General features: G+C 41.9%; 1 protein-coding gene across 3 annotated transcripts in view; it reads right to left on the reverse strand.

The window, feature by feature from the left end:
* Positions 1 to 17,973, reverse strand: part of fam193b (family with sequence similarity 193 member B) — a 104,591-nt gene that overhangs the window by 67,084 nt on the left and 19,534 nt on the right. For 2 of the 3 annotated variants that reach the window (XR_010018661.1, XM_063053589.1), the window contains exon 2: positions 7,043 to 7,279. Coding sequence is in view for 2 of the 3 variants with exons in the window: in XM_063053589.1 (XP_062909659.1) it covers positions 7,043 to 7,279 (237 nt within the window). In the remaining variant the exon portion in view is untranslated. The remainder of the gene's footprint in view (positions 1 to 7,042; positions 7,280 to 17,973) is intronic. The other variant, XM_063053590.1, reaches the window with a different exon arrangement.

The raw sequence follows: 17,973 nt of genomic DNA on the forward strand, positions 1-17,973 counted from the left end.
TCAACTTACCAACCACTAAAGAAAGACTCACTGGTCTATAATTTCCTGGGCTATCTCTACTCCCTTTCTTAAATAGGGGAACAATATCCGCAACTCTCCAATCTTCAAGAACCTCTCCCATCCTCACTGATGGTGCAAAGATCATGGCCAGAGGCTCAGCAATCTCCTCTCTCGCTTCCCACAGTAGCCTGGGGTATATCACATCCGATCCCGGCGACTTATTCAACTTGATGCTTTCCAAAAGCTTCCAGCACATCCTCTTCCTTAATATCTATATGCTCAAACTTTTCAGTCCACTGCAGTCATCCCTACAATCGCCAAGATCCTTTTCTGTAGTGAATACTGAAGCAAAGTATTCATTAAGTACCTCTGCTATCTCCTCCAGTTCCATCTCCACTGTCATACTTGATTGGTTCTATTTTCTCACATCTTATCCTCTTGCTCTTCACATACTTGTAGAATGCCCTGGGGTTTTCCTTAATCTTGCCCGCCAAGGCCTTCTCATGGCCCCTTCTGGCTCTAATTTCTTTCTTAAGCTCCTTCCTGCTAGCCTTATAATCTTTTAGACCTCTATCATCAGCTTTTTTTTAACCTTTCGTAAGCTCTTTTCTTCTTGACTAGATTTACAATAGCCTTTGTACACAACGGTTCCTGTACCCTACCATACTTTCCCTGTCTCACTGGAACGTACATATGCAGAACCCCACGCAAATACCCCCTGAACATTTGCCACATTTCTTCTGTACGTTTCCCTGAGAACATCTGTTTCCAACTTATGCTTCCAAGATCCTGCATGAAAGCCTCATATTTCCCCTTGCTCCAATTAAACGCTTCCTGAACTTGTCTGTTCCCATCCCTCTCCAATGCAATGGTAAAGGAGATAGAATTGTGATCATCATCTCCAGAATGCTCTTCCATTGAGAGACCTGACACCTGACCAAGTTCATTTCCCAATACCAGATCAAGTACAGCCTCTCCTCTTGTAGGCTTATCTACATATTGTGTCAAGAAACCTTCCTGAACACACCTAACAAACTCCACCCCATCTAAACATCTCACTCTAGGGAGATGCCAATCAATATTTGGGAAATTATAATTTCCCACCACGACAATCCTGTTATTATTACCTTTGCAGGATCTGTCTCCCTATCTGCTCCTCAATGTCCCTGTTACTATTAGGTGGTCTATAAAAAACACCCAATCGAGTTATTGACCCCTTCCTGTTCCTGACTTCCACTCACAGAGACTCCGTTGACAACCCCTCCATGACTTCCTCCTTTTCTGCTGCCGTAACACTATCCCTGTCACGCCCCCACATCTTCTGCCTCCCTCCCTGTCCTTTCTGAACATCTGTAGCCCCCGGTGAGCCTCAGGCTCGCTCAGCTTGCTTTCATCTGGGGGAGCAGCCTTCGGCCCCGCCAAACTGGGTAATCAAATTTGGGTGGATGCTGTGTGATGTACCCCACCCCGCCAAATAACAGACAATACATCATATGCGATTAAATGATTGCAATTTACAGATATTACTGGAACTATGTAATCAATAGAGATAAAATATAAAAGGAAAGTAAAAGGCACCAAACTTATCAAAATTCAACCACTTTGTGCACAACAGTTGGAGCTCAAATAACGGAGTCTTCTTTCCACCATTCGATCCCCTCCGACCCCCTTGACCCACTGCCTGGGACCAACCACGGTGGTCGACCAGACGCTCCACATGAGTCTGTCTTCGTCTCCTCTCCTCGCCGAAGACCCTGGGCCTCGGACTCCCGCTCGAGGTCAGTCCCGCCGTCCAGGGTCACAGCATCGCATCTCCTCTCTCTGTCCCCATCACGCCTTATGTGCCAAAGCCCGCGAAAACAAAAGCTTACAGACACATAAGAAAGAATAACATCTATCCCAATTGGTTCGTTCCCCTCTTATCAATAATATAACCCAAACAAGCAGAGAGAGAGAACTCCTTACATTGCAGTTATTATTACAGAAAAGCCATTTTCATTATCACATAACAAAGAAGCCATTTTCTTAGCCTTCACAGTAACATAAAAGAAGAAACCCCTTACACATCTGAAGACTGGCACTTAAAGTAGCCATTCCTGCCCCTACACCATCCAAGTCCTGGTAATGGCCCCAATCATAGCTCCAAGTGCTGATCCACGCTCTAAGCTCATCTGCTTTGTTCATAATACTCCTCACATTAAAATAGACACATCTCAAACCATCAGTCTGAGCGCGTCCCTTCTCTATCTCCTGCCTAACCTCCCTTTCGTACTCTCTCCAAGCTTTCTCTATTTGTGAGCCAAGCTCCCTTTCCTCTGTCACTTCAGTTCGGTTCCCACCCCCCAGCAATTCTAGTTTAAACTCTCCCCAATAGCCTTAGCAAACCTCCCCAACAGGATATTGGTCCCCCTGGGATTCAAGTGCAACCTATCCTTTATGTACAAGTCACACCTGTCCCAAAAGAGGTCCCAATGATCCAGAAATCTGAATCCCTGCCCCCTGCTCCAATCCCTCAGCCACGCATTTATCCTCCAACTCATTCTATTCCTACAGTTTTAGTTTTTCACGTTTTACAATTTTCCCTATTTTTTGGTTTCTACTGGAAAAAAAAGGAGCATGTGATTCACAAATAAAAAAAATCTCAGTTAAATTGATCAAAATCCCTGGTAGTGAACAAAGGGTTGGGGCCAAATACTTTTACAAGGTACTTTATGTGTCTCTCACTTACGAATGGAGTTCTTTGGAGAAGCTAATTTAGAACAAATCATTCACATGGACATAATCCATAAACAAATCAAGTGTGGGGGGAAAAGTAGAAAATATTATTTATACAATACAATTAAACATAGCTTCGTTTGCAATTTTCCTAATTTTCCTAAATTGGGCCTGAGGACAGTTACCTGATTAGTTACAACACCCTTGATTCTCACGTGCTAACATTTGCAGCTATATAGCCCACTGTGGTTCAAAATAGTGTCTGTTCTCTACTGTGCCACGAATCTGGCATTTCTACAACAATGAAACAGTGATCGCATCACCACATAACTCAAAGTAGAATGAATCACAAAAGCAATGAGCAGACGCTGGGGAGGCTGGTGGTTAGCAGATTTGGGTGAGCTTTACAATCACTCAGCACTGAAGTGCACAGCTCAGGAATGCACTCCAGTCAGCACGATGTGTTGACAGACCAGCCATCTTTAAGTCTCGCTTTCATCACCCCCATTTAATATAATGAAAACAACTGTTTCCGCCCTTCTTTCCACAGCTCACCCAAACACAGTAACCATCTCAGGGGCATTCATTGTCCCCACATACTCACTGTGCTGTCTCGCATGCAAACCTGAATCTCGGGACTGACAGCAGTATTCACCCAGCAACCCAGTACCTACCATCACAAAGCAACTTTTGCACATTTACTCACTCCACAGAGCCACAAGGCATTAAGATCACTTCAATCACTTCATGGCTGCAGGAATATTGGCCGTGCCAGAACTCAATCAGGTCCTCAGCACACCACCAGGAAAGGCAAGGGTCACATACAGCAGTGCTGCCAGTAAAACATTATGATTCCTTCTATTGTTGATCCCATTCATGCTCTCCTTCTTGTCAAACACCAGTTTAATAGAACATCATTTCAACCAAGACACAGATTTTGCAACACAACGATTCAATGAAACCTAATGCATCCCTTATTCCTGTGAAATGGTGGTTAACATTTCCTATCACAACAAAACAATTTGGTATCAATGAATTCAACACAGTGGCTTTGTAAAATTATGCAAAATGGTGGTATGGACACAAGCTCAAAACAGCAACAATTAAGATGACATGTGCTAACATATCCTAACTGACTGGGAAATGAACCTGGTCAGGTGTCAGGTCTCTCAGTGAGAGAGCATTTTGGAGATAGTGATCATAATTCTATCTCCTTTACAATCGCATTGGAGAGAGATAGGAACAGACAAGTTAGAAAAGCATTTAATTGGAGTAAGGGGAAATATGAGGCTATCAGGCAGGAAATTGGAAGCTTAAGCTAGGAACAGATGTTCTCAGGGAAAAGTTGGGAAGAAATGTGGCAAATGTTCAGGGGATATTTGTGTGGAGTTCTGCATAGGTACATTCCAATGAGACAGTGAAGTTCTGGTAGGGTACAGGAACCATGGTGTACAAAGGCTGTAATAAATCTAGTCAAGAAAAGCTTACAAAAGGTTCAGAGAGCTAGGTAATGTTAGAAATCTAGAAGATTATAAGGCTAACAGGAAGGAGCTTAAAAAGGAAATTTGGAGAGCCAGAAGGGGCCATGAGAAGGCCTTGGCGGGCAGGATAAAGGAAAACACCAAGGCATTCTACAAGTATGTGAAGAGCAAGAGGATAAGACGTGAAAGAATAGGACCTATCAAGTGTGACAGTGGGAGAGTGTGTATGGAAGCGGAGGAAACAGCAGAGGTACTTAATGAATACTTTACTCCAGTATTCACTATGAAAAAGGATCTTGGTGATTGTAGTGCTGACTTGCAGCAGACTGAAAAGCTTGAGCATGTAGATATTAAGAAAGAGGATGTGCTGGAACTTTTGGAAAGCATCAAGTTGGATAAGTCGCTGGGACCGGATGAGATGTACCCCAAGCTACTGTGGGAGGCGAGAGAGGAGAGTGCTGAGCCTCTGGCGACGATCTTTGCATCATCAATGGGGACGGGAGTGGTTCCGGAGGATTGGAGGGTTGCGGATGTTGTTCCTTTATTTAAGAAAGGGAGTAGAGATAGTCCAAGAAATTATAGTCTTCCTTCAATAGTTGGTAAGTTGATGGAGGAGATCCTGAGAGGCAGGATTTATGAACATTTGGAGAGGTATAATACAATTAGGAATAGTCATGCCTTACAAGCCTGATTAAGTTTTTTTTGAGGATGTGACTTAACATATTGATAAAGGAAGAGCAGTAGATGTAGTGTATATGGATTTCAGCAAGGCATTTGATAAGGTACCTCAGAAAGTAAGGAGGCATAGGATCCAAGGGGATCCAGAACTGGCTTGCCCACAGAAGGCAAAGAGTGGTTGTAGACGGGTCATATTCTGCATGGAGGTCGGTGACCAGTGGAGTGCCTCAGGGATCTGTTCCAGGACCCTTATTCTTCGTAATTTTTATAAATGACCTGGATGAGGAAGTGGAGGGATGGGTTAGTAAGCTTGCTGAAGACACAAAGGTTGGAGATGTTGTGGATAGTGTGGAGGGCTATCAGAGGTTACAGCGAGACATTGATAGGATGCAAAACTCGGCTGAGAAGTGGCAGGTGGAGTTCAACCAAGATAAGTGCGAACTGGTTCATTTTGGTAGGTAATATGATGCAGAATATAGAATTAATGGTAAGACTCTTGGCAGTGTGGAGGAGCAGAGGGATCTTGGGGTCCAAGTCCATAGGATGCACAAAGCAGCTGCGCAGGTTGACTCTGTGGTTAAGAAGGCATATGGTTTATTGGCCTTCATTAATCGTGAAACTGAACTTGGGAGTCGAGAGGTAATGTTGCAGCTATATAGGACCCTGGTCAGATCCCACTTGGAGTACTGTGCTCAGTTCTGATTGCCTCACTACAGGAAGGATGTGGAAGCCATAGAAAGGGTGCAGAGGAAATTTACAAGGATGTTGCCTGAATTGGGGAGCATGCCTTATGAAAATAGGTTGAGTGAACTCAGCCTTTTTTCCTTGGAGTGATGGAGGATGAGAGGTGACCTGATAGATGGTGAGAGGCATTGATTGTGTGGATAGTCAGAGGCTTTTTCCCATGGCTGAAATGGTTTCACAAGAGAACACAGGTTTAAGGTGCTGGGGAGTAGGTACAGAGGAGATGTCAGGGGTAAGTTTTTTACTCAGAGTGGTAGTGCGTGGAATGGGCTGCCGGCAATAGTGGTGGAGGCGGATACGATGGGGTCTTTTAAGAGACTTTTGGATAGGTACATGGAGCTTAGAAACATAGAGGGCTATGGGTAAGCCTAGTAATTTCTATGGTAGGGATATGTTCAGCACAATTTTGTGGGCTGAAGAGCCTGTATTGTGCTGTCGGTTTTCTATGTTTCTATGATCATTAAGTTTACAAGTTTGACTACAATTGTGTAATTCAAAAAAAAAATTGATGCTATGGGTGGAAATACAGTGGATTCCAGTTAACTGGGCCACCAGTTAATCAGGGCAGCCAATTACTTGGGACAAATCTTAAAGAACAAAAATGAATCAAGAAAATAACTGGGACATCCATTCATTATTTGGGACATTATGCCACTTAATTGGGACAGGAAACTGTTGCCCAAGTTGCCTAGTGTCAGTTGGGTGCACTTGGATGGCCATTAAACATGACACCTTCCTCAGGACAGTTTTTAAATAGCATCAGTTGTGTATGTTTGTGTTGAAAAAAAGTTGAAAAAACTGATTGTTGGTGAGAAATAAGCGGTAAGACAATTCAAAACTGTTGTGCTCACTGTGGTTTCAAGCATTCAGGCTTGGAGATGCCAGAAACAAATGAAACAATCTCACTACTTCAACAAGTTAGGAAATACAAAGAATTTGAAGGAAACTCCAATCATCTTGAACCTTACAATGAAAATTAAGATTTGGAGGATGCAATCATCTAAAGGAATTGTATGAAGGCAGTCCATTATCTGCATTAAGTGCCTACACTGATTTTGTTCATTTCACGTCAATCAAAAGAACACAGCAGCATACGCAGGATGAATTCCTCCGTCGACAACTATTAGGAACTAATACACAGCTTTATAATATTGTAGTACTATTGAAAGTGTTCCAATTTGTTCTGTATTTAATTTAAAAAATTGTTACTCAGTTAAATGGTAGTTTGTCTTTTTACACCTTTTGACCATTTTCATGAAACTTCAGCTAATTGGGACAGCCGCTTAATTGAGCCAATGAGTCCCAATTAACCAAAATCCACTGAATTTCAGAATTCATGAAGAACACAATGACGAAAACCATTTACTTTTTGCACAGAATTATAGAGATTTTAGGTTAATGCAGACATTATTAAGAAAGCTTACTTTTACCATTAGAGCCTGTTCAATAATTGCACGTTGCTCTTCTTCCTCTACTCTTCTTTGACAGGTCTGACATATCCAGAGAGGCATATGCTCCAGAAGGCCATGAGTCAATGCTGGCATGGAATTGGCCAGCTTCTTTAGATCCACAATCCCATTCTGCTGAGTCCCCCATTCTTTACGTTCATGATGACACAACAAGCAACAGTCCTTTGCCAGCTGGTGCACAGTAAGGGAGGCCTGAAATTAAATGGTTATATGTGACCAAATAGTTTTAAAAACCTCTATCTATTGAACTTTTTAAAAATTATATCATAGCTGTAGAATTCACTAGATTATCCACCAACAGGAAAATACTTTTTCTTATTGACACAATTTTCTATTGCATTTCTGCACCATACATTCATGCTAAATTGGTATAGAGTTGTATCATTCAATTTCATGTCAATAGCCAAAATGTTCAATCTACCCATCAACTTTTTTTTTTGTGGCATTTACCTATACTAAACATATTTAAAATGTTGTTTTTTCCAACAAAATATCATCTGATCTCTGCAATTATCATATCAAGACCTACTTAGGCACTAACATCCCAAGTCCCTGAATTCTTGCAAGGATCTAAATTTCGTAACTCTCTTCACATCTACAATGGTTGAATAATCACCAATATGAAGATTGATGGTGTTGTGGCTAGCATAGAAAACAGGCAAATAATACAGCCGGATATAGATCAGTTGCAGATTATGGGCACAGAGATGACAGATGGAGTTTAACCCGACCAAATGCGAAGTGCTGCAATTTAGTAGACCAAAGGTAAAAAGTCAGTACATCTTTAATGGCAAGACCTTTAACAGTGTTGATGAGCAGAGGGATATTGGGGTCCAAGTTCATAGCTCCCTGAAAGTGGCCACACGAGTTGATAGGGTGGTTGAGAAGGTGTATAGGATTCTTGCCTTCATTAGTCGAGGCATTGAGTTCAAAAGTCAGGAAGTTATGTTGCAGCTTTATAAAACTCTCGTTAGGCTGTATCCGGAATATTACATAGAATTCTGGTTGCCCCATTATAGGAAGGATATCAAGGTTTTAGAAACGGTGCAGAAGAGGCTTACCAGGATGCAGCTTAGATTAGAGGGCATGTGTTATAATGAAAGGTTGAACAAACTTGGACTGTTTTCTCTGCAGTGATGGGGGCTGAGGTTTATAAGATTATAAAAGACAACAGATACAGTAGACAGCGTCTTTTTCCCCAGGGTTGAAATGTCTAACACCAGAGAGCTTGTATTTAAGGTGAGGGGGGTAATTTCAAAGCAGATGTGAGGGGCAAGTTTGTTTCTTTCGCCCCACACAGAGAGTGGCAGATGTCTGGAATGCACTGCCTAGGATAGTGGTAAAAGCAGATACAGTAGGGACTTCTAAGAGATAGGCACATGAAAGTGAGAGAAATGGAAGGATATGGACATCGTGTAGGCAGAAGAGATTAGTTTAATTAGCCATTCAATTACTAATTTAAACACAAAATACTCTGCAGATGCTGAGGTCAAAGCAACACGCATAACACGCTGGAGGAACTCAGCAGGTCGGGCAGCATCTCTGGAAACAAACAGTCAACGTTTCGGGCCGGAACCCTTCGTCAGGACTGAAGGTGGGGGGGGGAGGGGCTCTATAAAGAAGGTGGGGGGAGGGTGGGAAGGAGAAGACTGGAAGGTTCCAGGTGAAAAAACAGTAAGGGGAAAGGTCAAGGGGTGGGGGAGGGGAAGCAGGGAGGGGATAGGCAGGAAAGGTGAAGGAGGAATAGGGGAAAGCACAATGGGTAGTAGAAGGAGGCGGAACCAAGAGGGAGGTGATAGGCAGCTGGAGGAGGGGGCAGAGTGAAACTGCGATGGGGGCAGGAAGTGGGAGGGAATTACTGGAAGTTGGAGAATTCAATGTTCATGCCCAGGGGCTGGAGACTACCCAGACGGTATCTGAGGTGTTGCTCCTCCGACCTGAGTTTGGCCTCATCATGGCAGTAGAGGAGGCCATGTATGGACATATCTGAATGGGAATGTGAAACAGAGTTGAACTGAGTGGCAACCGGGAGATCCTGTCTGTTGTGGGCAACCGGGAGACCCTGTCTATGCATAATGTATATATTCGGATATGTCCATACATGGCCTCCTCTACTGCCACGATGAAGCCAAACTCAGGTTGGAGGAGCAACACCTCATATAACATATGGGTAGTCTCCAGCCCCTTGGCATGAACACCAACTTCTCCAACTTCCGGTAATTCCCTCCCCTCCCTTCCTCTATCCCTATTTCACTCTGCCCCCTCCCCCAGCTGCCTATCACCTCCCTCATGGTTCCACTTCCTTCTACTACCCATTGTGTTTTCCCCTATTCCTTCTTCACCTTTCCTGCCCATCACCTCCCTGCTTCTCCTTCCCCTACACCTTTATCTTCTGGTTTTTCACCTGGCACCTACCAGCCTTCTCCTTCCCACCCTCCCCCCACCTTCTTTATAGGGCCCCTGCCTCCTCCCTCTTCAGTCCTGACCAAGGGTCTTGGCCCAAAACATTGACTGTTCATTTCCACGGATGCTGCCCGACCTGCTGAGTTCCTCCAGTGTGTTGTGCGATTACTAATTTAATTGGTCTGGTATAACATTGTGGGACGAAGGGCCTGTGCTGTACTGTTCCATGTAATCCAAAACATACAGATATGGTCCAGAATTCAAATTTAAAAAGTTATGATATTTTAATACAAAGCTGAAGCAGTTCAAAATGGTGGTTCACTATCACTGTATCACTAATAACTCGATGAGTAATAAATGGTGTCTTTACCAACAACACCCACCATGTCCTATAAATGTTTTTTTTAAATAACTAATAAATATTGTAGGAAGCACTGACACACCTGAAATAGACTGTGTAATGATAATTAGAATTTGAGTTTCTCACTCTGGGGGAAAAATGCTACACTCCGGTAAAATCTTCCTTACCATTAATTAAACTCTGTACTTGCAATTAATATCAATTAAGAATATATTCTGCTATAAGAAAACTGCATATGAGTTTGAAAATGCACATACAAACATCAATCCAGTTTACTTCTGTGTCCTGGTGGACTCTGCAGGAAAAGGCTAGAACAGTATAAGCACAAGCAGAAATGATTTAAAACAAAACTGAGATAATCTGTAGACAATGAACTAATCTGCTGTTCCTGCTGTTATCAATTTCCAAGTCAGTTACAACCCAGAGATGAAAAGCTGATGCACTTCCTGCAGGAAACACCTTAATAACTAAAACTCCCAATTTTGACAGGCACTAATAATAAAAAAAAAGCCCCAAAATAAAATTTTTAAAAGCCCTAATACAGCACCTTTTGTAATGTTTAGGGCCATTTATTGTGTATTGTGCTGCTTACTTCAATAATCAGTGTAATTTTGCTCCTTAAGTACTTTTTCTTATCCAAAAGCATTAAAACATTTAATTTCAATAAATATCACAATCCTCAACACAAGAAGCTGTAGAACTTCACCAGTGAGCTTAGGTCAAGGGATAATCCTGTCAAAACATCCAAAACAATAACAAAAAATTCATAAAATACGAATATACACTCTAGAAAAAGGAACACTAAACCAGGAAGCAACTTTAAAATAAGAGCCTGGCCATTCAAGTGAGATTATCAGAAAGCACTTGTCTCTACCTTGGAACTCTTGGATTCTAAATTAATATAAATTCTCAAGAATGAGACAGACTTACAGATGTTTGTGAGCTAATGACATCCAGGAAAACAGATGAAAATGGGAAAAATTTGCAAAAGCTATCCTAAGCTTCACAAATGCTTCACATCCTGCAACATCTGAGAAGTCAGGGAGCCTCAGTTTTGCTGATGACTGCATGTATGGAAAGTGCACCCAGCTGCAGCTCCTGACAGACCAGGTCCAGGAAGTGAAACTGTAATTAGATGTACTCAGGTCCATCTGACAGGCTGAGAACCTCATAGATAAGACTGAGGTGGTTACACCCAACGTACAGGCTTCAGATATACAGGTGGCCACCAAGAAAAGTAAGGAAAGGAGGCAGTGTTGCCTTGTGGTTATTTCCCTCTCTAACTGGGATATCCCTTGGATACTGCTAAAGGGATGTTCAGTCAGATTTCTGGCACAACTGGCTGTAAGGCTCATAGTGAAAGGGAACATTCAGATAGAGTGATATTGACAGGAGACTCGACAGTGAAGTAGACAAAGAGGCCACAGAAGAGACACCAGGATGCTGTGCTACTTCCTAGGTGATAAGGTCATGGATAAGACTGAGTGGGTGCAGAAGACTCAAGGGGGATGGGAGAACAGCCGGAGGTCACTGCACATGCTGGTACAAATTACAAAGGAAGAACAAGGGTTGAAGTACAAACGAATGAGTATAGAGGGTTAAGAAGCAGCACCTCAAGGGTAGTAATCCCCAAAGTTTTCCGGGTGCCAAATGCTAGCATTGAAGAACATTCAAAGGTTTATAAGAATGACCCCAGAATTGAAAATGTTAATGTTTGAGGAGTGTCTGATGGCTCTGAGCCTGTACTCAGTAGAGTTTAGAATAGTGGTCGCCAACCTTTTTAAGCCCAAGAACCCCTAACTTGGCCTTAGTGAAAGGCAAGATCTACCCACTAAATCGTTTAGAGAAAAAACAACTCAGATTGTACTTCCAACTTGAGGGCTTTTATTTGGGCTAATTGTATTGGAATTACATAAAATGCTTTTGTCAAACTTCCAAATTAATTCAACCAAGAAAACATTGTAACTAGCATATCAAACAAGCCATAGCTGTTTTTCTTTAAGAATATTACAATACTTCATACCTTTTGTAGTAACTTCTACTTTGAAAAAGGACCACTCGACAACTTCACGTCCAAAGGAACAACTTTATCTGGGACGGCAAAACCAATGGAGGGGCTTATACACGCATGCGCAGAAAAGACCAGAAGTAAAACCCCGCAACCCCGGAAACAACCTATGTCTACAAACAGCTTTCCGTAGCAGGCGCATTGCTATATTACCATTGTCCTAATTGGTATTAACTTAACTTTATAGTGCTCACTTTACAACACTTCTCCCCCTTTAAATTCCAACATTCCCCAAATGTAAAAGAACTGGGAAACAAAAAACAGTAGTGTCATTATCTTGCGTACCTCTGAAACTTACACTAGTGTCTAGGGTTGCCAACTTTCTCACTCCCAAATAAGGGACAAAAGTAGCAGTCAAATAAGGGACATTTGTGTTTACCCCGAGAAAGACTACCATGAGCACGAAGCCTTGCACAGGCGCCTGTGTGCGCATGTGTGTACGTGCCAATTTTTTTCTACAACTCAGTTTTGACTTAAACTTCCCAATTCTGTTAAGTGAAACTACACTGTACATACATTATTTCTACTTTATATAGGCTGTGTATTTATCACATCATTTCTGCTTTTACCATATGTTAGTGTTATTTTAGGTTTTATGTGTTGTTTGGTATGATTTGGTAGGTTATTTTCATCTGCTGCAACAGATGAAAATTATGAAATCTAAGTACAGGAGCTGTCTTACTGACAGTCACCTCACAGACTGGCTGTCTGTAGTTATGAGCCAAATTTCAGGGAACTAGCAGAAAGTATTCAACCGCAGTCATCACACTGAGTGCAACAGTCAATTTTTAGTCATTTATTTTTCGTGTTGAAACAAAACTAAATAATGAAACATAGAATTAAAGGTGTTGTAATGTGAGCATTGTAAAATTAAGTAATACTAATTATGGTAGTATTTCCGGGTTGCGGGATTTTACTTCCGGTCTTTTCTACCGTGGTGCATAGCGGGGAAGCTACAGACATGCGCACTGGTCAGAAAGAACGGAACAAAAATCCCGCAACCTGGAAACAATCTCTCTTCACAAACAGCTTTCAGTAGCAGAAGTATTGCTATATCACCATTATCCTAATTAGTATTATTTATTTTTATAATGCTCACATTACAACAGTATTTGTGTATTTATTTTTCTTTTTTTTTTCGGGATCTACTGGGAAAGTCTCAAAGATCGACCGGTTGACGACCACTAGCTTACAACAATGGGGTGGGGGGGGGGAGAATTTCATTGAAACCTATTAAATATCGTAAGGTCTAGATGCAATGGATGTGGACAGGATGTTTCCAATCATGGGACATCCTCAGAATAGAAGAATACCCTTTAGAACAGAGATGAGGATGAATTTCTTTAGTCATACGGTGATAAACTATGAAATTCATTGCCACAGATGGCTAAGAAAGCCAAGTCACTGGGTAAATTTAAAGCAGACATTGATAGGTTCTTGATTAGTAAGGGCAAAGGTGACGGAAGGCAGGAAAATGGAGCTGAGAGGGAAATGAAATGATGGAATGATGAAGCATGCTCAACGAGTCAAATGGCCTAATTCTGCACCTATATAAACAGAAAATAAGACTATACACTTCAAAATTGGTATTTTTTAATATTTTAATTGTACAAATACAAAATTAAATTTTCTTCCCCACTTACTCAATTCTTTCATTCTCTCTTTCTCCTTATTTTCTTTAGCAATATCTAAATCTGGCACAGAACCTTCAATTTCATCCCTTTGTCTGGCAACTGTTTCAGATGAAGCAGGCTGCTTACAAACTTAGAGCTATAAATCATCCAGAAAACAGCTCCAAAAGACCCAATATTTGGATTAGGGTCCAGATCATTGTTTCTTTTTTTTTCGCAGTTTTACTGTTTTTATGCTTGCATGTTTGCATAATTAACTGTTGGCTGTAAACTTTTAGTTGTAGCATACTTGGTTCTATACTTCTATGAGTTTCCTTGTCTGCATGGCAGAACCAGTTTGCAAGATAAAAGGAAAGCATGTGTTCAAGTTCTTGTGATATGTCTCGGTACTTGCCTAACTTGCTGGTACAGGCTGGCACTACAATTAACTTTGAATTAAATGGCTGTAACCACAGATATATGCCTCATTCTTGACTTCTGAAGAACCTCTGGACAACATCATCCTCATACCTAGCAATCCTCTTGCTAAACTCAGTTACTGCCACCTCCATAACAATGACCTTCTACATCCCTGTCAACTCACCTGCTGCTCAACATTTCATTCCCATCTTATATGCAGCCACTAATTCTGACAGCCCCTCCACTGATGATAAACCTGAGTTTATCAGAACTCTGCTGGTTGTAGTTTGCATCAAGATCCATTCACCCATTATCGAGGTGTTCATCAATCCACAATGGCTCCTGGTCTGACAATGTCATACTTTTTAAATAATTAATACATTTAGCTTCATATTCATCTATGGTTATGCCCCTCCCTTCAATCACAGCCTGACTGAATGCTAGACTCTCAGAAATCCAGCCTTCTTGTTATCACATAATTTAATTCTTCTGTCACTGAAAGAATGCTTTAAACTCCAAAATTTCCATTCCAAGTTTTCAATCACCTCACCTTTTAAGTTTTTCCATCAAATGTACCATCGGTTTTTGTTTGATAATACTGTGAATTATCATGTGATATTTGTTACATTAAAAGTGCCACTCGGCCCACACAATAGAATTTGCAGTTTCTTCCCAGTCCTTCAGTCGTTAGGTTCGCAACTTTTGAAAGAGCTTAGCACAGAGCTGCTTGCCATATTCAGCCTGGTCCCAATTTTCCCTGCTACGGTTTGGTTTGGATCTTCAGCAATTAGCAATGCAAAGAATTTTAAAATCTAATTCCAAGAAGTCCAAGCAATGTCGGCACATAAATTATGGCAGTGTTGTCTCCTTCAACAAACCTCAACAAAAAAAAGAGTCAACGTACAGGGTGTAATTCGCCTTTGATGAAATACTATGGGGCTAAACTCCTTTTGCTGTTTGCGAAATATACTGGAGCTACCTTCATAACTTACCATTTTTATTTTGACGATCAAACTGTCCAGCCAACAACTAGGATGCTATTATTTTTCTCTATTCCCTCAGCCAGCCAGCCAGTGAAGTCATTAAAGAAGAAAAAAGATGTCTATCTGAGTTAATGTTATTAATGCTTTTAAACCAGGGGTTCCTAACCTTTGTTATGCCATGGACATTAAGCGCGGGGTTCGGGAACCCCTGTTTTAAACTATTTAGGTACCTGGATGAAACTATTTACAAAGATTATTTCTGCACTTTAAGTAAAATATCTAACAGTTTGAGAATAAACAAAGGGCTATTAGCAATACTAATATAATAGCAAGGCTGATTAGCATGAGCGTGTTATTTCTTTTTCCATTCCGGTGACATGATCATGGAAAGCAAGTAAAAATCAGTCCAAGTAGTCAAATACTTAGATATGCTGAGAATTCTGAGCATCTTAAATACCCAAGAAATTCTCAGTAAATAGAGACAAACAGAAACTGGGCAGTTAAAGGTATTGGCAAGAACTTAGTGGGAAGTGCCAACACTTCTGCGTGAACTAGAGAATCTGCTCATTGAAACGCCAAAAGGCCAGTTGTACACAGAAAGGCAAGTTTCAGAGTTTAAGATAACTTACTTTACTGCTCTAATTACATGTTTAAAATTTAAGTAGCTTAAGTGATTTAATTTATTGTAAATTGATAAATCTTGAAGCAAGAATATTCAGATACATTCAAAACCTTTGACAGCCAGCACAGCTTAGTGGCATGGCTTTGATGGTTGTCAACTTTTTTTGGGCAATTTATATCTTGATCTGCAACACACATAAAAGTTGCTGGTGAACGCAGCAGGCCAGGCAGCATCTCTAGGAAGAGGTGCAGTCGACGTTTCAGGCTGAGAACGCAGTCCTGACGAAAGGTCTCGGCCTGAAACGTCGACTGCACCTCTTCCTAGAGATACTGCCTGGCCTGCTGCGTTCACCAGCAACTTTTATGTGTGTTGCTTGAATTTCCAGCATCTGCAGAATTCCTGTTGTTTATGTCTTGATCTGATTCATTTACACCAGGGGTCCCCAACTTTTTTTGCACCGTGGACCGGTTTAATATTGACAATATTCTTGCCGACTGGTCGACCCCCGGGGGGGCGGCGGGGAGTGTGTTCAAGTAGGGTTAAACTCATCTCAACATGTCTTTTACAGTTTTACAGTAAGGTTTGCCAACTTTCTCTCTCCCAAATAAGGGACAAAATTAGCGGTCAAATCCCGGGACACTTGCGTATACCCCTAGGAAAGACTACCATAACTATGAAGCCTTGCACGGACACCTGTGTGCACATACGCGTACGTGCCGATTTTTTTCCCCACAAATGGGTTTTGGCTTAATCTTCCCGACTATACTGTACATACATTATTTCTACTTTATATAGGCTGTGTATTTATCATATCATTCCTGCTTTTACTATATGTTAATTTTCAGTTTTATGTGTTATTTGGTATGATTTGGTAGGTTATTTTTTGGGTCTGGGAACGCTCAAAAATTTTACCCATATAAATTAACGATAATTGCTTCTTCGCTTCACGCCATTTCGGCACGAACAGTTTCATAGGAACACTCTACCTTAGCGGGGTAAATACGGGACAAGGGCAGTCCCATATGGGACAAACTGATTTAGCTCAATATACGGGATGTCCCGGCAAATATGGGACAGTTGGCAACCCTATATTCAAGTTCAACAGTGCGTGACAGGGAATGAGGAAAGGTGCAGCTGACTCATATCGTTTCCTCGCGGCCCAGTAGCACATGCTTTGCGGCCCGGTGGTTGGGGACCGCTGATTTACACGACAGGGCTATGTTATTCAAGACCTAGTCTCCATGCAAAACCTCATCCTTTAGGATCAGATCAAGTCAATAGTTAACACAATTAAGATTCAAAACCAGCAGCAAGATCTGGCCTGTCCACAAGCTGTGCAATACCCAACACAAAAATAAGGAATAGATTACCAGTGATCCTCAAGACCATTTGCCAGGATAGCTAAAACTACATGGGAACTTATTTTGTCACTGTTCCTTTCTGTGTCTTGTGACACATCGGACAACAACCTTGGAGAATGGGAATGGGACGTGGAATTAAAATGTGCGGCCCCTGGGAGATCCCATTCGGATATGTCTATCCACAGCCTCCTCTACTATCAAGATGAAGCCACACTCAGGTTGAAGGAACAACACCTTATATTCCGTCTGGGTAGCCTCCAACTTGATGGCATGAACATTGACTTCTCAAACTTCCGCTAGTGCCCCACCTCCCCCTCGTACCCCATCTGTTATTTATTTATATATATACACACACACATTCTTTCTCTCTCTCTCCTTTTTCTCCCTCTATCCCTCTCACTATACCCCTTGCCCATCCTCTGGGTCCCCCCCCCCACTTTTCTTTCTCCCTGGGCCTCCTGTCCCATGATCCTCTCATATCCCTTTTGCCATCAACTGTCCAGCTCTTGACTCCATCCCTCCCCCTCCTGTCTTCTATCATTTTGGATCTCCCCCTCCCCCTCTCAAATCTCTTACTAGCTCTTCTTTCAGTTAGTCCTGACGAAGGGTCTCGGCCCGAAACGTCGACTGTACCTCTTCCTAGAGATGCTACCTGGCCTGCTGCCTTCACCAGCAACTTTGATGTGTGTTGCTTGAATTTCTAGCATCTGCAGAATTCCTTGCGTTTGAGGTTCTTTAGCATTTTTGTCTGTTTTTTAAATGAGGCCGAGCTGCTAGTTCAACGCTCAACCCAGCATGGATGGAAAGTGTGCAAGGAGCCGACCAGATTCAAAGCCAGGACCACCCACCTCGATGTCCGATGTGGATGCCCCTACACCACCAACCGGCATTATATAGGTAATAGATGAGACAAGTATCCCCACTGGCTTTGCAACAAGTTAAAAGAAAACTCAAGTCTCACCAAAATTCTTCATTACACAGCACACTGTGGACTACAGACCCTCCCCAGATTAGAGAGGGGTCCATTCTGAGAACTGTTCACAAACCGAATAGCTCAC

Source organism: Mobula hypostoma, chromosome 7 (assembly GCF_963921235.1).
Source record: "Mobula hypostoma chromosome 7, sMobHyp1.1, whole genome shotgun sequence".
NCBI lineage: Eukaryota > Metazoa > Chordata > Chondrichthyes > Myliobatiformes > Myliobatidae > Mobula > Mobula hypostoma.